Raw genomic sequence first — 21,979 nt, 5'->3', positions numbered from 1 at the left:
GTCTACAATACAGCCCAACAGTCTACAATACAGCTCAACAGTCTACAATACAGCTCAATAGTCTACAGTACAGCTCAATAGTCTACAATAGAGTTCAATAGTCTACAGTACAGCTCAATAGTCTACAATACAGCTCAATAGTCTACAGTACAGCTCAACAGTCTACAGCTCAATAGTCTACAATACAGCTCAATAGTCTACAATACAGCTCAACAGTCTACAATACAGCTCAACAGTCTACAGTACAGCTCAACAGTCTACAGTACAGCTCAATAGTCTACAATACAGCTCAACAGTCTACAATACAGCTCATTAGTCTACAATACAGCTCAATAGTCTACAATACAGCTCAATAGTCTACAGTACAGCTCAATAGTCTACAATACAGCTCAACAGTCTACAATACAGCTCAACAGTCTACAGTACAGTTCAATAGTATACAATACAGCTCAACAGTCTACAATACAGCTCAACAGTCTACAGTACAGCTCAATAGTCTACAATACAGCTCAACAGTCTACAATACAGCTCAACAGTCTACAATACAGCTCAACAGTCTACAATACAGTTCAATAGTCTACAGTACAGCTCAATAGTCTACAGTACAGCTCACTAGTCTACAATACAGACCAATAGTCTACAAGACAGCTCATTAGTCTACAATACAGCTCAACAGTCTACAGTACAGCTCAATAGTCTACAATACAGCTCAACAGTCTACAGCTCAACAGTCTACAATACAGCTCAACAGTCTACAATACAGCTCAACAGTCTACAATACAGCTCAACAGTCTACAATACAGTTCAATAGTCTACAGTACAGCTCAATAGTCTACAGTACAGCTCACTAGTCTACAATACAGCTCAATAGTCTACAATACAGTCAATAGTCTACAATACAGCTCAACAGTCTACAATACAGCTCAATAGTCTACAATACAGTTCAACAGTCTACAGTACAGCTCATTAGTCTACAATACAGCTCAACAGTCTACAGTACAGCTCAACAGTCTACAGTACAGCTCAACAGTATACAGTACAGCTCAATAGTCTACAATACAGCTCAATAGTCTACAGTACAGCTCAACAGTCTACAGCTCAATTGTCTACAGTACAGCTCAACAGTCTACAGTACAGCTCAATAGTCTACAATACAGCTCAACAGTCTACAATACAGCTCAACAGTCTACAATACAGCTCAATAGTCTACAGTACAGCTCAATAGTCTACAGTACAGCTCAATAGTCTACAATACAGCCCAACAGTCTACAATACAGCTCAACAGTCTACAATACAGCTCAATAGTCTACAGTACAGCTCAATAGTCTACAATACAGCCCAACAGTCTACAATACAGCTCAACAGTCTACAATACAGCTCAATAGTCTACAGTACAGCTCAATAGTCTACAATAGAGCTCAATAGTCTACAGTACAGCTCAATAGTCTACAATACAGCTCAATAGTCTACAGTACAGCTCAACAGTCTACAGCTCAATAGTCTACAATACAGCTCAATAGTCTACAATACAGCTCAACAGTCTACAATACAGCTCAACAGTCTACAGTACAGCTCAACAGTCTACAGTACAGCTCAATAGTCTACAATACAGCTCAACAGTCTACAATACAGCTCATTAGTCTACAATACAGCTCAATAGTCTACAATACAGCTCAATAGTCTACAGTACAGCTCAATAGTCTACAATACAGCTCAACAGTCTACAATACAGCTCAACAGTCTACAGTACAGCTCAATAGTCTACAATACAGCTCAACAGTCTACAATACAGCTCAACAGTCTACAGTACAGCTCAATAGTCTACAATACAGCTCAACAGTCTACAATACAGCTCAACAGTCTACAATACAGCTCAACAGTCTACAGTACAGCTCAATGGTCTACAGTACAGCTCAATGGTCTACAGTACAGCTCAATAGTCTACAATACAGCCCAACAATCTACAATACAGCTCAACAGTCTACAATACAGCTCAATAGTCTACAGTACAGCTCAATAGTCTACAATACAGCTCAACAGTCTACAATACAGCTCAACAGTCTACAATACAGCTCAATAGTCTACAGTACAGCTCAATAGTCTACAATAGAGCTCAATCGGCTACAGTACAGCTCAATAGTCTACAATACAGCTCAACAGTCTACAGCTCAATAGTCTACAATACAGCTCAATAGTCTACAATACAGCTCAACAGTCTACAGTACAGCTCAATAGTCTACAGTACAGCTCACTAGTCTACAATACAGCTCAATAGTCTACAATACAGTCAATAGTCTACAATACAGCTCAACAGTCTACAGTACAGCTCAATAGTCTACAGTAGAGCTCAACAGTCTACAATACAGCTCAATAGTCTACAATACAGCTCAATAGTCTACAATATAGCGCAATAGTCTACAATACAGCTCAATAGTCTACAATACAGCTCATTAGTCTACAATACAGCTCAACAGTCTACAGTACAGCTCAATAGTCTACAATACAGCTCAATAGTCTACAGCTCAATAGTCTACAGTACAGCTCAACAGTCTACAGCTCAACAGTCTACAATACAGCTCAATCGTCTACAATACAGCTCAATAGTCTACAGTACACCTCAACAGTCTACAGTACAGCTCAATAGTCTACAGTACAGCTCAATAGTCTACAGTACAGTACAGCTCAATAGTCTACAGTACAGCTCAATAGTCTACAGTACAGCTCAACACTGTATAGTCTACAGTACAGTTCAATAGTCTACAGTACAGCTCAACAGTCTACAATACAGCTCAATAGTCTACAATACAGCTCAATAGTCTACAATACAGCTCAATAGTCTACAATAGAGCTCAACAGTCTACAGCTCAATAGTCTACAATACAGCTCAACAGTCTACAGCTCAATAGTCTACAATACAGCTCAACAGTCTACAGCTCAACAGTCTACAGTACAGCTCAATAGTCTACAATACAGCTCAATAGTCTACAGTACAGCTCATTAGTCTACAATACAGCTCAACAGTCTACAATACAGTTCAATAGTCTACAGTACAGCTCAACAGTCTACAGTACAGCTCAATAGTCTACAATACAGCTCAACAGTCTACAATACAGCTCAACAGTCTACAATACAGCTCAATAGTCTACAGTACAGCTCAATAGTCTACAATAGAGCTCAATCGGCTACAGTACAGCTCAATAGTCTACAATACAGCTCAACAGTCTACAGCTCAATAGTCTACAATACAGCTCAATAGTCTACAATACAGCTCAACAGTCTACAGTACAGCTCAATAGTCTACAGTACAGCTCACTAGTCTACAATACAGCTCAATAGTCTACAATACAGTCAATAGTCTACAATACAGCTCAACAGTCTACAGTACAGCTCAATAGTCTACAGTAGAGCTCAACAGTCTACAATACAGCTCAATAGTCTACAATACAGCTCAATAGTCTACAATATAGCGCAATAGTCTACAATACAGCTCAATAGTCTACAATACAGCTCATTAGTCTACAATACAGCTCAACAGTCTACAGTACAGCTCAATAGTCTACAATACAGCTCAATAGTCTACAGCTCAATAGTCTACAGTACAGCTCAACAGTCTACAGCTCAACAGTCTACAATACAGCTCAATCGTCTACAATACAGCTCAATAGTCTACAGTACACCTCAACAGTCTACAGTACAGCTCAATAGTCTACAGTACAGCTCAATAGTCTACAGTACAGTACAGCTCAATAGTCTACAGTACAGCTCAATAGTCTACAGTACAGCTCAACACTGTATAGTCTACATTACAGTTCAATAGTCTACAGTACAGCTCAACAGTCTACAATACAGCTCAATAGTCTACAATACAGCTCAATAGTCTACAATACAGCTCAATAGTCTACAATAGAGCTCAACAGTCTACAGCTCAATAGTCTACAATACAGCTCAACAGTCTACAGCTCAATAGTCTACAATACAGCTCAACAGTCTACAGCTCAACAGTCTACAGTACAGCTCAATAGTCTACAATACAGCTCAATAGTCTACAGTACAGCTCATTAGTCTACAATACAGCTCAACAGTCTACAATACAGTTCAATAGTCTACAGTACAGCTCAACAGTCTACAGTACAGCTCAATAGTCTACAATACAGCTCAATAGTCTTCAGTACAGCTCAACAGTCTACAGTACAGCTCAATAGTCTACAGTACAGCTCAATAGTCTACAGTACAGCTCAACAGTCTACAGCTCAATAGTCTACAGTACAGCTCAATAGTCTACAGTACAGCTCAACAGTCTACAGCTCAATAGTCTACAATACAGCTCAACAGTCTACAATACAGCTCAATAGTCTACAATACAGCTCAACAGTCTACAATACAGTTCAATAGTCTACAGTACAGCTCAACAGTCTACAGTACAGCTCAATAGTCTACAATACAGCTCAATAGTCTTCAGTACAGCTCAACAGTCTACAGTACAGCTCAATAGTCTACAGTACAGCTCAATAGTCTACAGTACAGCTCAACAGTCTACAGCTCAATAGTCTACAGTACAGCTCAATAGTCTACAGTACAGCTCAACAGTCTACAGCTCAATAGTCTACAATACAGCTCAACAGTCTACAATACAGCTCAATAGTCTACAATACAGCTCAACAGTCTACAATACAGTTCAATAGTCTACAGTACAGCTCAACAGTCTACAGTACAGATCAATAGTCTACAATACAGCTCAATAATCTACAATACAGCTCAATAGTCTACAATACAGTTCAACAGTCTACAGTACAGCTCATTAGTCTACAATACAGCTCAACAGTCTACAGTACAGCTCAACAGTCTACAGTACAGCTCAACAGTATACAGTACAGCTCAATAGTCTACAATACAGCTCAATAGTCTACAATACAGCTCAACAGTCTGCAGTACAGCTCAACAGTCTACAGTACAGCTCAATAGTCTCCAATACAGCTCAATAGTCTACAATACAGCTCAATAGTCTACAATACAGTTCAACAGTCTACAGTACAGCTCAACAGTCTACAATACAGCTCAATAGTCTACAATACAGCCCAATAGTCTACAATACAGCTCAATAGTCTACAATGCAGCTCAATAGTCTACAGTACAGCTCAATAGTCTACAGTACAGCTCAATAGTCTACAGTACAGCTCAACAGTCTACAATACAGCTCAATAGTCTACAATACAGCTCAACAGTCTACAATACAGCTCAATAGTCTACAGTACAGCTCAATAGTCTACAATACATCTCAATAGTCTACAATAAAGCTCAACAGTCTACAATACAGCTCAATAGTCTACAGCTCAATAGTCTACAATACAGCTCAACAGTCTACAATACAGCTCAACAGTCTACAATACAGCTCAACAGTCTACAATGCAGCTCAATAGTCTACAGCTCAATAGTCTACAATGCAGCTCAATAGTCTACAGTACAGCTCAACAGTCTACAATACAGCTCAATAGTCTACAATACAGCTCAATAGTCTACAATACAGCTCAATAGTCTACAATAGAGCTCAACAGTCTACAGCTCAATAGTCTACAATACAGCTCAACAGTCAACAGCTCAATAGTCTACAATACAGCTCAACAGTCTACAGCTCAATAGTCTACAATACAGCTCAACAGTCTACAGTACAGCTCAATAGTCTACAATACAGCTCAATAGTCTACAGTACAGCTCATTAGTCTACAATACAGCTCAACAGTCTACAGTACAGCTCAACAGTCTACAGTACAGCTCAACAGTATACAGTACAGCTCAATAGTCTACAATACAGCTCAATAGTCTACAGTACAGCTCAACAGTCTACAGTACAGCTCAATCGTCTACAGTACAGCTCAATAGTCTACAGTACAGCTCAACAGTCTACAGCTCAATAGTCTACAGTACAGCTCAATAGTCTACAGTACAGCTCAACAGTCTACATCTCAATAGTCTACAATAAAGCTCAACAGTCTACAATACAGCTCAATAGTCTACAGCTCAATAGTCTACAATACAGCTCAACAGTCTACAATACAGCTCAACAGTCTACAATACAGCTCAACAGTCTACAATGCAGCTCAATAGTCTACAGCTCAATAGTCTACAATGCAGCTCAATAGTCTACAGTACAGCTCAACAGTCTACAATACAGCTCAATAGTCTACAATACAGCTCAATAGTCTACAATACAGCTCAATAGTCTACAATAGAGCTCAACAGTCTACAGCTCAATAGTCTACAATACAGCTCAACAGTCAACAGCTCAATAGTCTACAATACAGCTCAACAGTCTACAGCTCAATAGTCTACAATACAGCTCAACAGTCTACAGTACAGCTCAATAGTCTACAATACAGCTCAATAGTCTACAGTACAGCTCATTAGTCTACAATACAGCTCAACAGTCTACAGTACAGCTCAACAGTCTACAGTACAGCTCAACAGTATACAGTACAGCTCAATAGTCTACAATACAGCTCAATAGTCTACAGTACAGCTCAACAGTCTACAGTACAGCTCAATCGTCTACAGTACAGCTCAATAGTCTACAGTACAGCTCAACAGTCTACAGCTCAATAGTCTACAGTACAGCTCAATAGTCTACAGTACAGCTCAACAGTCTACAGCTCAATAGTCTACAATACAGCTCAACAGTCTACAATACAGCTCAATAGTCTACAATACAGCTCAACAGTCTACAATACAGTTCAATAGTCTACAGTACAGCTCAACAGTCTACAGTACAGATCAATAGTCTAAAATACAGCTCAATAATCTACAATACAGCTCAATAGTCTACAATACAGTTCAACAGTCTACAGTACAGCTCATTAGTCTACAATACAGCTCAACAGTCTACAATACAGCTCAATAGTCTACAGTACAGCTCAATAGTCTACAATACATCTCAATAGTCTACAATAGAGCTCAACAGTCTACAATACAGCTCAATAGTCTACAGCTCAATAGTCTACAATACAGCTCAACAATCTACAATACAGCTCAACAGTCTACAATACAGCTCAACAGTCTACAATGCAGCTCAATAGTCTACAGCTCAATAGTCTACAATGCAGCTCAATAGTCTACAGTACAGCTCAACAGTCTACAATACAGCTCAATAGTCTACAATACAGCTCAATAGTCTACAATACAGCTCAATAGTCTACAATAGAGCTCAACAGTCTACAGCTCAATAGTCTACAATACAGCTCAACAGTCAACAGCTCAATAGTCTACAATACAGCTCAACAGTCTACAGCTCAATAGTCTACAATACAGCTCAACAGTCTACAGTACAGCTCAATAGTCTACAATACAGCTCAATAGTCTACAGTACAGCTCATTAGTCTACAATACAGCTCAACAGTCTAGAGTACAGCTCAACAGTCTACAGTACAGCTCAACAGTATACAGTACAGCTCAATAGTCTACAATACAGCTCAATAGTCTACAGTACAGCTCAACAGTCTACAGTACAGCTCAATCGTCTACAGTACAGCTCAATAGTCTACAGTACAGCTCAACAGTCTACAGCTCAATAGTCTACAGTACAGCTCAATAGTCTACAGTACAGCTCAACAGTCTACAGCTCAATAGTCTACAATACAGCTCAACAGTCTACAATACAGCTCAATAGTCTACAATACAGCTCAACAGTCTACAATACAGTTCAATAGTCTACAGTACAGCTCAACAGTCTACAGTACAGATCAATAGTCTAAAATACAGCTCAATAATCTACAATACAGCTCAATAGTCTACAATACAGTTCAACAGTCTACAGTACAGCTCAACAGTATACAGTACAGCTCAATAGTCTACAATACAGCTCAACAGTCTACAGTACAGCTCAACAGTCTACAGTACAGCTCAATAGTCTACAATACAGCTCAATAGTCTACAATACAGCTCAACAGTCTACAATACAGTTCAACAGTCTACAGTACAGCTCAACAGTCTACAATACAGCGCAATAGTCTACAATACAGCTCAATAGTCTACAATACAGCTCAACAGTCTACAATACAGCTCAATAGTCTACAGTACAGCTCAATAGTCTACAATACAGCTCAACAGTCTACAATACAGCTCAACAGTCTACAATACAGCTCAATAGTCTACAGTACAGCTCAATAGTCTACAATAGAGCTCAATAGTCTACAGTACAGCTCAATAGTCTACAATACAGCTCAATAGTCTACAGTACAGCTCAACAGTCTACAGCTCAATAGTCTACAATACAGCTCAATAGTCTACAATACAGCTCAACAGTCTACAGTACAGCTCAATAGTCTACAGTACAGCTCACTAGTCTACAATACAGCTCAATAGTCTACAATACAGTCAATAGTCTACAATACAGCGCAACAGTCTACAGTACAGCTCAATAGTCTACAGTAGAGCTCAACAGTCTACAATACAGCTCAATAGTCTACAATACAGCTCAATAGTCTACAATATAGCGCAATAGTCTACAATACAGCTCAATAGTCTACAATACAGCTCATTAGTCTACAATACAGCTCAACAGTCTACAGTACAGCTCAATAGTCTACAATACAGCTCAATAGTCTACAGCTCAATAGTCTACAGTACAGCTCAACAGTCTACAGCTCAACAGTCTACAATACAGCTCAATCGTCTACAATACAGCTCAATAGTCTACAGTACAGCTCAATAGTCTACAGCTCAACAGTCTACAATACAGCTCAATAGTCTACAATACAGCTCAATAGTCTACAGTACAGCTCAACAGTCTACAATACAGCTCAACAGTCTACAGTACAGCTCAACAGTCTACAATACAGCTCAACAGTCTACAATACAGCTCAATAGTCTACAATATAGCTCAATAGTCTACAGTACAGCTCAATAGTCTACAGTACAGCTCACTAGTCTACAATACAGACCACTAGTCTACAATACAGTCAATAGTCTACAATACAGCTCAACAGTCTACAATACAGCTCAATAGTCTACAATACAGCTCAATAGTCTACAGTACAGCTCAATAGTCTACAGTACAGCTCAACAGTCTACAATACAGCTCAACAGTCTACAATACAGCTCAATAGTCTACAATATAGCTCAACAGTCTACAATACAGCGCAATAGTCTACAATACAGCTCATTAGTCTACAATACAGCTCAACAGTCTACAGTTCAGCTCAAGAGTCTACAATACAGCTCAATAGTCTACAGCTCAATAGTCTACAGTACAGCTCAACAGTCTACAGCTCAACAGTCTACAATACAGCTCAACAGTCTACAATACAGCTCAACAGTCTACAATACAGTCAATAGTCCACAGTACAGCTCAATAGTCTACAATACAGCTCAACAGTCTACAATACAGCTCAACAGTCTACAATACAGTTCAATAGTCTACAGTACAGCTCAATAGTCTACAGTACAGCTCACTAGTCTACAATACAGCTCAATAGTCTACAATAGAGTCAATAGTCTACAATACAGCTCAACAGTCTACAATACAGCTCAACAGTCTACAATACAGCTCAATAGTCTACAGTACAGCGCAATAGTCTACAGTAGAGCTCAACAGTCTACAATACCGCTCAATAGTCTACAGTACAGCTCAACAGTCTACAGTACAGCTCAATAGTCTACAATACAGCTCAATAGTCTACAATACAGCTCAACAGTCTACAATACAGTTCAACAGTCTACAGTACAGCTCAACAGTCTACAATACAGCGCAATAGTCTACAATACAGCTCAATAGTCTACAATACAGCTCAACAGTCTACAATACAGCTCAATAGTCTACAGTACAGCTCAATAGTCTACAATACAGCTCAACAGTCTACAATACAGCTCAACAGTCTACAATACAGCTCAATAGTCTACAGTACAGCTCAATAGTCTACAATAGAGCTCAATAGTCTACAGTACAGCTCAATAGTCTACAATACAGCTCAATAGTCTACAGTACAGCTCAACAGTCTACAGCTCAATAGTCTACAATACAGCTCAATAGTCTACAATACAGCTCAACAGTCTACAGTACAGCTCAATAGTCTACAGTACAGCTCACTAGTCTACAATACAGCTCAATAGTCTACAATACAGTCAATAGTCTACAATACAGCGCAACAGTCTACAGTACAGCTCAATAGTCTACAGTAGAGCTCAACAGTCTACAATACAGCTCAATAGTCTACAATACAGCTCAATAGTCTACAATATAGCGCAATAGTCTACAATACAGCTCAATAGTCTACAATACAGCTCATTAGTCTACAATACAGCTCAACAGTCTACAGTACAGCTCAATAGTCTACAATACAGCTCAATAGTCTACAGCTCAATAGTCTACAGTACAGCTCAACAGTCTACAGCTCAACAGTCTACAATACAGCTCAATCGTCTACAATACAGCTCAATAGTCTACAGTACAGCTCAATAGTCTACAGCTCAACAGTCTACAATACAGCTCAATAGTCTACAATACAGCTCAATAGTCTACAGTACAGCTCAACAGTCTACAATACAGCTCAACAGTCTACAGTACAGCTCAACAGTCTACAATACAGCTCAACAGTCTACAATACAGCTCAATAGTCTACAATATAGCTCAATAGTCTACAGTACAGCTCAATAGTCTACAGTACAGCTCACTAGTCTACAATACAGACCACTAGTCTACAATACAGTCAATAGTCTACAATACAGCTCAACAGTCTACAATACAGCTCAATAGTCTACAATACAGCTCAATAGTCTACAGTACAGCTCAATAGTCTACAGTACAGCTCAACAGTCTACAATACAGCTCAACAGTCTACAATACAGCTCAATAGTCTACAATATAGCTCAACAGTCTACAATACAGCGCAATAGTCTACAATACAGCTCATTAGTCTACAATACAGCTCAACAGTCTACAGTTCAGCTCAAGAGTCTACAATACAGCTCAATAGTCTACAGCTCAATAGTCTACAGTACAGCTCAACAGTCTACAGCTCAACAGTCTACAATACAGCTCAACAGTCTACAATACAGCTCAACAGTCTACAATACAGTCAATAGTCCACAGTACAGCTCAATAGTCTACAATACAGCTCAACAGTCTACAATACAGCTCAACAGTCTACAATACAGTTCAATAGTCTACAGTACAGCTCAATAGTCTACAGTACAGCTCACTAGTCTACAATACAGCTCAATAGTCTACAATAGAGTCAATAGTCTACAATACAGCTCAACAGTCTACAATACAGCTCAACAGTCTACAATACAGCTCAATAGTCTACAGTACAGCGCAATAGTCTACAGTAGAGCTCAACAGTCTACAATACCGCTCAATAGTCTACAATACAGCTCAATAGTCTACAATATAGCTCAATAGTCTACAATACAGCTCAATAGTCTACAATACAGCTCATTAGTCTACAATACAGCTCAACAGTCTACAGTACAGCTCAATAGTCTACAATACAGCTCAATAGTCTACAGCTCAATAGTCTACAGTACAGCTCAACAGTCTACAGCTCAACAGTCTACAATACAGCTCAATCGTCTACAATACAGCTCAATAGTCTACAGTACAGCTCAATAGTCTACAGCTCAACAGTCTACAATACAGCTCAATAGTCTACAATACAGCTCAACAGTCTACAGTACAGCTCAATAGTCTACAGTAGAGCTCAACAGTCTACAATACAGCTCAATAGTCTACAATACAGCTCAACAGTCTACAATACAGCTCAACAGTCTACAGTACAGCTCAACAGTCTACAGTACAGCTCAATAGTCTACAATACAGCTCAATAGTCTACAATACAGTTCAACAGTCTACAGTACAGCTCATTAGTCTACAATACAGCTCAACAGTCTACAGTACAGCTCAACAGTCTACAGTACAGCTCAACAGTATACAGTACAGCTCAATAGTCTACAATACAGCTCAATAGTCTACAGTACAGCTCAACAGTCTACAACTCAATAGTCTACAGTACAGCTCAACAGTCTACAGTACAGCTCAATAGTCTACAATACAGCTCAACAGTCTACAATACAGCTCAACAGTCTACAATACAGCTCAATAGTCTACAGTACAGCTCAATGGTCTACAGTACAGCTCAATGGTCTACAGTACAGCTCAATAGTCTACAATACAGCCCAACAATCTACAATACAGCTCAACAGTCTACAATACAGCTCAATAGTCTACAGTACAGCTCAATAGTCTACAATACAGCCCAACAGTCTACAATACAGCTCAACAGTCTACAATACAGCTCAATAGTCTACAGTACAGCTCAATAGTCTACAATACAGCTCAACAGTCTACAATACAGCTCAACAGTCTACAATACAGCTCAATAGTCTACAGTACAGCTCAATAGTCTACAATAGAGCTCAATCGGCTACAGTACAGCTCAATAGTCTACAATACAGCTCAACAGTCTACAGCTCAATAGTCTACAATACAGTCAATAGTCTACAATACAGCTCAACAGTCTACAGTACAGCTCAATAGTCTACAGTAGAGCTCAACAGTCTACAATACAGCTCAATAGTCTACAATACAGCTCAATAGTCTACAATATAGCGCAATAGTCTACAATACAGCTCAATAGTCTACAATACAGCTCATTAGTCTACAATACAGCTCAACAGTCTACAGTACAGCTCAATAGTCTACAATACAGCTCAATAGTCTACAGCTCAATAGTCTACAGTACAGCTCAACAGTCTACAGCTCAACAGTCTACAATACAGCTCAATCGTCTACAATACAGCTCAATAGTCTACAGTACACCTCAACAGTCTACAGTACAGCTCAATAGTCTACAGTACAGCTCAATAGTCTACAGTACAGTACAGCTCAATAGTCTACAGTACAGCTCAATAGTCTACAGTACAGCTCAACACTGTATAGTCTACAGTACAGCTCAATAGTCTACAGTACAGCTCAATAGTCTACAATACAGCTCAACAGTCTACAGCTCAACAGTCTACAGTACAGCTCAATAGTCTACAGTACAGCTCAATAGTCTACAGTACAGCTCAATAGTCTACAATACAGCTCAACGGTCTACAGCTCAACAGTCTACAGCTCAACGGTCTACAGCTCAATAGTCTACAATACAGCTCAACAGTCTACAGCTCCACAGTGGACTCACCACCAACACAGTGGAACACAGACCCTGCCAGTAGCAGTAACAGTGGACTCACCACCAACACAGTGGAACACAGAACCTGCCAGTAGCAGCTTGTCCTTGGTCTTCTCCTTCCCTCCGATGTAGGTGCACTCCATCCCCAGGAAGCAGAAGATGGCACCGAAGAAGCCAAGCGTTAAGCCACACATCATCAGCCCCCTCACTCCCTGGATGTAGGCTGGAAGAAATAATCTAATTAAAAAAGTATGTAATAATAATAATAATAATAATAATAATAATAATAATAATAATAATATAATAATAATAATAATAATAATAATAATAATAATAATAATAATAATAATAATAATAATAATAATAATAATAATAATAATAATAAATAATAAATAATAATAATAATAATAATAATAATAATAATAATAATAAAAAGAAAATTATAATAATTGCTCAAATACATTTTGCACATTTTGTTAAAAACTTTCCACTTAACATTTATATATACATATATATATACACACTTGTCTGAATATACTTGCATATAATCCCACTATATACTTACTTATACACCAGCATATAACCCATAGCTTTGTATGATATCATGTACAATAATGCTGTATATACCATAGGGCTGTCTTAAATACTTCGACGCTTCGAAGCTTCGTTCGATGGGCATGGGATTCGAATAAAAAAATAAAATTCGAATATATATTACAATTTTTTTTTTTTTTTTTTTTTTTGCTAAATCAACTCTGCCTCTCTTTGTTAACTACAACAAGCAATGCTGTTTGTTATTTAAGATGAGGTCGGACTCGGCACTGACAGATTTGTGTTCATTGTGCTGCTTTTATAAAGCCTCAAATGACGGCTTACAATACTTCATGAAAGCAAAGTGTTTCGTTTGTCTAAGATTTAAAAAGGTTTAAACTTTACAGCAGTGACAAAGTTGAACAAAGTGCTGTACAAGTCCCACAAGATAATTTTCGATGTATTATTATAATAATAATTTTTTTCTTGAAGCTTCGAATTAAAATCGAATCTCGGCCCCGAAGCTTAGAATGCCAAAAAGAAATTCGAAGGTCAGCCCTAATATACCATATATATACATTTATTCTCAGTGTATAATTATCAATCCACACCTGTCTACTTACCTGCATATAATCATTTTTTACATATCTGTAGATACTATATATCTGTACATATCCGTTACCTACTCTTACTAGTTACGCTGCCATACTGTCTTTATACTTGTATCACTGTGTACATATTATACTATAATTCTGTACATACATCTGATTAGCACTATTACTCAGTAGCAGGGGTGTAAAGTACTTGAGTAATTGTACTTCGTTACAATACTTAAGTACTGTTTTTGGGGAATAGTACTTTACTTGAGTATTATTAGGTTTGTATACTTGTACCTTTACTCAATTACATTTCAGAGAAAAAAATACAGTTTTTACTCCTTACATTTAAAATGCAGACCTACAAACTAGTACAAAGTACAAATCTCGCAGGTCCAACCATTTTAATTAGTATATTTGTCGAACTAACATTCCTGAGGCCGCACTTTATTTAAAAACAGCCAATCAAATCCCCATCAATGGAAAATGAACCCGCCCATACCCATGCTGATTGGTACTTATGCAAGACTAGAAAGCGGGGATCTTTGATTAAACACCTGCTATCAGAAGAATAGACAGTCAGAGTGACGAGCTACAGAAGATGGCCACAAACGATAGTACGAGTGATGAAGAGGACGAAACGGAACATTTCATTGTCCCGGAATAAAAAAAAGTTTTTACTTTTACTTTTTAGTACTTAAGTACATTTAAAAGTAGAAACTTTTAGACTGACAAATACAGTACTGTTTGTGATACAAAAAGAGTTAATACAAAAAAGAGAGTATATACATTTAACGAAGAAACTGTACATTGGAGGAGGTGGGGGGGGGGGGGGGGGTTGGGTAGGTGGGGTAGGTGCGGTGGTGGAGCTGTACATTGGAGGTGGTTGGGTGGGTGGGGTGGGGTGGGGGTGGGTAGGCGGGGTGGGGACTTTTACTCAAGTGTGTTTTTAGCCAGATACTCTGACTTTTACTCTAGTACGATTTTGAGACGGTACCCATACTTTCACTTAAGTATAATTTCTGGGTACTTTTTACACCCCAGTAGTAAATTACTTTAAACTTACTTACTTACTTACTTACTTTAAAATACTGGTTAGGGTTAAGTTAAGGTCATGGGTGGAAAAGGTTTAGGCACCTATACAACCAGCTGGTTAAATACATTTATTTTGAACTAAACGTCCACGGTTTGACTTTTCAAAAGACATCTGCATGTATTTAATCTATCCTGTGTGTCCTGCTGGCTCCTCACCTCACATGAGGCTCATACCATGCAACCGCAACGTCCTGGGATGGAATCTGGCCTAAGACCTTTGTTGCATGTCATCCTCCTTCTCTCTGTCCCTGATTTCCTGTCACTCACTGTCCCATCAAATAAAGCAGAAATAGGGCGCCCCAGTGGCGCACCGCATACAGCACTACGGTGCTACACGGTTCGACTCCCGGATCCGGTGCTCTTTGCCAAATGTCTTCCCCGCTCTATCTCCCATTCCTTCTCTCTCTCTCTCTCTCTCTCTCTCTCTCTCTCTCTCTCTCTCTCTCTCTCTCTCTCTCTCTCTCTCTCTCGGACTGCCCGGTAGCAAAAAAAATCAATAAAAACCTACAAAAACATAACTTGTCCGAAAGGACAAGTAACATTTAAATAAAGCAGAGATACCCTAAGAAATGGGGCACCCAAGTGGCGAAACCACGTAACGCGCTGCGTCGCGGCACGGCCGACCGGGGTTCGATTCCCGGACCCGGCATTCTTTGCCGAATGTCTTCCCCCGCTCTGTCTCCCATTTCCTACTCTCCCAATCTCTCTCTACCGGACTGCCCGTAAAAAAAACATTAAAAAATTTAAATAAAAATACCCTAAGAAATATCTTGAATGTTTTCAGTACAGGACATATGAAACATATGAGAACTTACCTGTGACGGACCAGAGGACAGGGTAGTCCCTGCAGTTGGTTATTGCAGTGGAGTCTGTGAAACAGTCCTTCCACAGGTTGGACCAGTACCAGGCCACCTTGATGATGTAGGACCCTCCCTGGCCGCCTATCTGCACGATCCTCCAGTAGTCCATGGCCATGGTGCACAGCACAAACAGCCACCCCAGCGTCGAGATCAGGAAGCCAAACACTTGGATCAGGCGCTTCCTCATTTCTGCCCGATTAGGACGGGGAACACAGCCCCAGGGAGCGCTCCTATGAAGGTGTGTGGCGGTGGGCCAGAATCAGTCCTGTAGCCCCAGGGAGCGCTCCTATGAAGGTGTGTGGCGGCGGGCCAGAATCAGTCCTGTAGCCCCAGGGAGCGCTCCTATGAAGGTGTGTGGCGGCGGGCCAGAATCAGTCCTTTAGCTCCAGGGAGCGCTCCTATGAAGGTGTGTGGCGGGCCAGAATCGGTCCTGTAGCTCCAGGGAGCGCTTCTATGAAGGTGTGTGGCGGCGGGCCAGAATCTGTCCTGTAGCCCCAGGGAGCGCTCCTATGAAGGTGTGTGGCGGGCCAGAATCGGTCCTGTAGCCCCAGGGAGCGCTCCTATGAAGGTGTGTGGCGGGCCAGAATCTGGCGAATAGTGAGGAGGTGGGTAGCCTATACAGTCACCAGGAGGTTGGTATAGAGGCTACTGTGACCACACCTTCCCGTAGAGAGCAATGGCTGATAGGTGGGTATACTCTACTACAGGCACGTCCTGTGAAATACTACTACTACTACTGCTATTACTAATACCACTACTACTAGTACTACTGCTATTACTAACACCACTACTACTAGTACTACTGCTATTACTAACACCACTACTACTAGTACTACTGCTATTACTAACACCACTACTACTAGTACTACTGATATTACTAACACCACTACTACTAGTACTACTGATATTACTAACACCACTACTGTAGTACTATTACTACTACTACTACTATACTACAACTAGTACCTTTACTACTTTTCAAAATGCAGTAATTTCTTTTTTTATAAAATCCAAGTAATAAAGCAACAAAAAAGAGTGAAAGAGGCTCGTATATCCAGGACACCTGCATGCGTGTTGTATACTCAACTACATGACTAAGCGGAATAGACTGATGTCTGTTCTGCTGGGCGCTCCTACTGTGACCAGTGGACCAGCATGTTGACACGCGCTCACCTCGCGCCTGTCGAGTAGGGTAAAACTGCAGTTGGAGGGGCCTGTACTGTGCGTTGGGGGCCTGTACTGTGCGTTGGGGGCCGGTACTGTGCGGTGCACTACTGCGCATGCAAGAGACAAAGTAACATATAATATAGGACACTAGAAACATAAAGTAACATACGGAACATAAAATAACATACGGAAAATAGGACCTAATGTCCAAAATATTTTTGTCTTAAACTGAATATCAATTGGATTAGGAGTAACCAAATAAAGCATTCAATGCAACCAATTGTCTATAGACTAGAATTTTTTTTTATCTTAAACTGAATATCAATTGGATTACCAGCCCTGACTGTTACTCTAAACTTAACCTCTTCTGGATGAGAGCCTAAATTTAACCCTTAGACTAGATTAGAATTACTTAACTTTGTTTCTCGCATGCGCAGTAGTGCACCGCACAGTACAGGCCCCCAACGCACAGTACGGGCCCCCAACGCACAGTACGGGCCCCCAACGAACAGTACAGGCCCCCAACGAACAGTACAGGCCCCCAACGCACAGTACAGGCCCCTCCTACGTATGGGGCTGCGGCACTGCAGTTTTATGCTATTGAGTGAACCAGCATGTTGACGCGCTCACTGTCTGTCTCGCGGCAGGCGGGATGTTGACGCGCCAGTGGACCAGCATGTTGACACGCGCTCACCTCGCAACTGTCTGTCTCGCGGCAGGCGTTGTTTCAGTTCATTGGCTGACAGTTGGTGAGCAGGGCAGGAGGACATGCGGTTGGCTTGGTCGTGTTGATGGGGGTTATTGTAATACCATCGTGGAAGGTGTTTACTGTCAACTCTCAGGAGCGTGGCTCCCACTTAAAGGGGAAGTCCATCCACCAGCATACACAGTGTGGCTCCCACTTAAAGGGGAAGTCCATCCACCAAGATACACAGTGTGCCGTTCCAATGATCTGTAACAGTTCAGTCAATATGAACACACTAGACAAGTGTCTCCATAATCAGAATTTAAAGGAGCTGTAAGTGGTAATTTCTTTGTTTGTTAAAATAAGTGGTCTACATGTCAAAATATACACTCTGACAGCATCACTGATACAATGTCTGGTCAGTAACATGGGTCTCTCAGTCCCTCCACTCTGCAGTAAACAGCCATCACTGATATAGAGGGTCTGGTCAGTAACATTGGTCTCCCAGTCCCTCCACTCTGCAGTAAACAGCCATCACTGATATAGAGTGTCTGGTCAGTAACATGGGTCTCCCAGTCCCTCCACTCTGCAGTAAACAGCCATTACTGATATAGAGTGTCTGGTCAGTAACATGGGTCTCCCAGTCCCTCCACTCTGCAGTAAACAGTCATCACTGATATAGAGTGTCTGGTCAGTAACATGGGTCTCCCAGTCCCTCCACTCTGCAGTAAACAGCCATCACTGATATAGAGTGTCTGGTCAGTAACATGGGTCTCCCAGTCCCTCCACTCTGCAGTAAACAGCCATCACTGATACAGAGTGTCTGGTCAGTAACATGGGTCTCCCAGTCCCTCCGCTCTGCAGTAAACAGTCATCACTGATATAGAGTGTCTGGTCAGTAACATGGGTCTCCCAGTCCCTCCACTCTGCAGTAAACAGCCATCACTGATATAGAGTGTCTGGTCAGTAACATGGGTCTCCCAGTCCCTCCACTCTGCAGTAAACAGCCATCACTGATATAGAGTGTCTGGTCAGTAACATGGGTCTCCCAGTCCCTCCACTCTGCAGTAAACAGCCATCACTGATATAGAGTGTCTGGTCAGTAACATGGGTCTCTCAGTCCCTCCACTCTGCAGTAAACAGCCATCACTGATATAGAGTGTCTGGTCAGTAACATGGGTCTTCCAGTCCCTCCACTCTGCAGTAAACAGCCATCACTGATATAGAGTGTCTGGTCAGTAACATGGGTCTCCCAGTCCCTCCACTCTGCAGTAAACAGCCATCACTGATATAGAGTGTCTGGTCAGTAACATGGGTCTTCCAGTCCCTCCACTCTGCAGTAAACAGCCATCACTGATATAGAGTGTCTGGTCAGTAACATGGGTCTTCCAGTCCCTCCACTCTGCAGTAAACAGACATCACTGATAGTGTCTGGTCAGTAACATGGGTCTCCCAGTCCCTCCACTCTGCAGTAAACAGCCATCACTGATATAGAGTGTCTGGTCAGTAACATGGGTCTCCCAGTCCCTCCTGCTCTGCAGTAAACAGCCATCACTGATATAGAGTGTCTGATCAGTAACATGGGTCTCCCAGTCCCTCCACTCTGCAGTAAACAGCCATCACTGATATAGAGTGTCTGATCAGTAACATGGGTCTCCCAGTCCCTCCACTCTGCAGTAAACAGCCATCACTGATATAGAGTGTCTGGTCAGTAACATGGGTCTCCCAGTCCCTCTGCTCTGCAGTAAACAGCCATCACTGATATAGAGTGTCTGGTCAGTAACATGGGTCTCCCAGTCCCTCCGCTCTGCAGTAAACAGCCATCACTGATATAGAGTGTCTGGTCAGTAACATGGGTCTCTCAGTCCCTCCACTCTGCAGTAAACAGCCATCACTGATATAGAGTGTCTGGTCAGTAACATGGGTCTCCCAGTCCCTCTGCTCTGCAGTAAACAGCCATCACTGATATAGAGTGTCTGGTCAGTAACATGGGTCTCCCAGTCCCCCCTCTCTGCAGTAAACAGCCATCACTGATATAGAGTGTCTGGTCAGTAACATGGGTCTCCCAGTCCCCTCTGCTCTGCAGTAAACAGCCATCACTGATACAGAGTGTCTGGTCAGTAACATGGGTTTCTCAGTCCCTCCACTCTGCAGTAAACAGCCATCACTGATATAGAGTGTCTGGTCAGTAACATGGGTTTCTCAGTCCCTCCACTCTGCAGTAAACAGCCATCACTGATATGGTGTCTGGTCAGTAACATGGGTCTCTCAGTCCCTCCACTCTGCAGTAAACAGTCATCACTGATATGGTGTCTGGTCAGTAACATGGGTCTCTCAGTCCCTCCACTCTGCAGTAAACAGTCATCACTGATATAGAGTGTCTGGTCAGTAACATGGGTCTCCCAGTCCCTCTGCTCTGCAGTAAACAGTCATCACTGATATAGAGTGTCTGGTCAGTAACATGGGTCTCCCAGTCCCCCCTCTCTGCAGTAAACAGCCATCACTGATATAGAGTGTCTGGTCAGTAACATGGGTCTCACAGTCTATCCGCTCCAGTAAACAGCCATCACTGATATAGAGTGTCTGGTCAGTAACATGGGTCTCCCAGTCCCTCCTCTCTGCAGTAAACACAAAATACATTTCCTGGTTCCCCTTCCCACGTAATCCAATAAGGATTGATTGATTGATTGAAAACTGTATTAACAGATTGCAGAATGGGTACAATACAGTACAGCTCAATACACACAATTGATATGGGATGCAGACCAGAGAAAGACTTTTGTCTTGTTTACATCAGGGTCCCCCATTTTCAATTCATCAGGACATATATGACATACATGACATACAGATAGACAGTACTGCTACATCTATACATTTATGACAGTGTGGAGAGAAAAATGGTCTGACAAAAATTTGAAATGAGTTTTAAGCAAATATGTGCTTGTGTAGCCGGTATGATCTTACTCTGCATTGTGTTTTTCGATTCGACCCCTGTTAAGGGATCGCCCTGAGTGGGAGTTGAACCCCGGTCTCCCGCGTCGCGGGCGGCATCACAGACCACTAGACCAAGAGGTGAATTCACTTCTTGCTACTTGGTCTGGATGCCTCTGGGGAGTGAGTTTACTTGCAGTACCGCTTAACGTCCACAGCCACTTCACTTACTGTCCCTCGTGACTGTGGACAGACTGCGGTACCTCCGTTACACTTGAAACAAGTAAAATAATCTACGAGTGCAGTAAGCAAATCTGGCTTGGCAAGATTTCTTGAAATAAGTACAAATATCTAGGGTTAGATATCTGACTCTGATTAGATCAATTGGACCAGGATACAGGAAGATGTATTTCCCGTTTACTGCAGAGCGGAGGGACTGAGAGACCCACGGGCGACATCACCCACCCCTCACATCGCTTCTTCACTCTGCTGCCCTCCGGGAGGAGAATGAGGAGCATCTGAGCTGCAGGACCAGCAGACTGAGAGACCAGGACCAGCAGGCTGAGAGACCAGGACCAGCAGGCTGAGAGACCAGGACCAGCAGACTGAGAGACCAGGACCAGCAGACTGAGAGACCAGGACCAGCAGACTGAGAGACCAGGACCAGCAGACTGAGAGACCAGGACCAGCAGACTGAGAGACCAGGACCAGCAGACTGAGAGACCAGGACCAGCAGACTGAGAGACCAGGACCAGCAGACTGAGAGACCAGGACCAGCAGACTGAGAGACCAGGACCAGCAGACTGAGAGACCAGGACCAGCAGACTGAGAGACCAGGACCAGCAGACTGAGAGACCAGGACCAGCAGACTGAGAGACCTGGACCAGCAGACTGAGACCAGGACCAGCAGACTGAGAGACCAGGACCAGCAGACTGAGAGACCAGGACCAGCAG

The 21,979-nt window shown here is 41.6% G+C and overlaps 1 protein-coding gene across 2 annotated transcripts in view; it reads right to left on the bottom strand.

Annotated features, from left to right (window-relative positions):
- The window catches only part of cldn10l2 (claudin 10-like 2), a 91,511-nt gene extending 74,497 nt beyond the window's left edge, over nt 1–17,014 (bottom strand). The window contains exons 1-2 of one of the 2 annotated variants that reach the window (XM_084333801.1): nt 16,198–17,014; nt 13,222–13,383 (exon numbers count right to left, since the gene is read on the bottom strand). In XM_084333801.1, the coding sequence (XP_084189927.1) occupies nt 13,222–13,383; nt 16,198–16,429 (394 nt within the window). In that variant the 5' untranslated portion in view covers nt 16,430–17,014. The remainder of the gene's footprint in view (nt 1–13,221; nt 13,384–16,197) is intronic. The other variant, XM_084333800.1, reaches the window with a different exon arrangement.
- Between the last annotated feature and the right edge of the window lie 4,965 nt (nt 17,015–21,979).

The sequence above is a fragment of the Notolepis coatsorum genome, assembly GCF_963971535.1.
Source record: "Notolepis coatsorum genome assembly, chromosome: 17".
Taxonomy (NCBI): domain Eukaryota; kingdom Metazoa; phylum Chordata; class Actinopteri; order Aulopiformes; family Paralepididae; genus Notolepis; species Notolepis coatsorum.
This window is presented reverse-complemented; position numbering and strand designations above follow the sequence as displayed.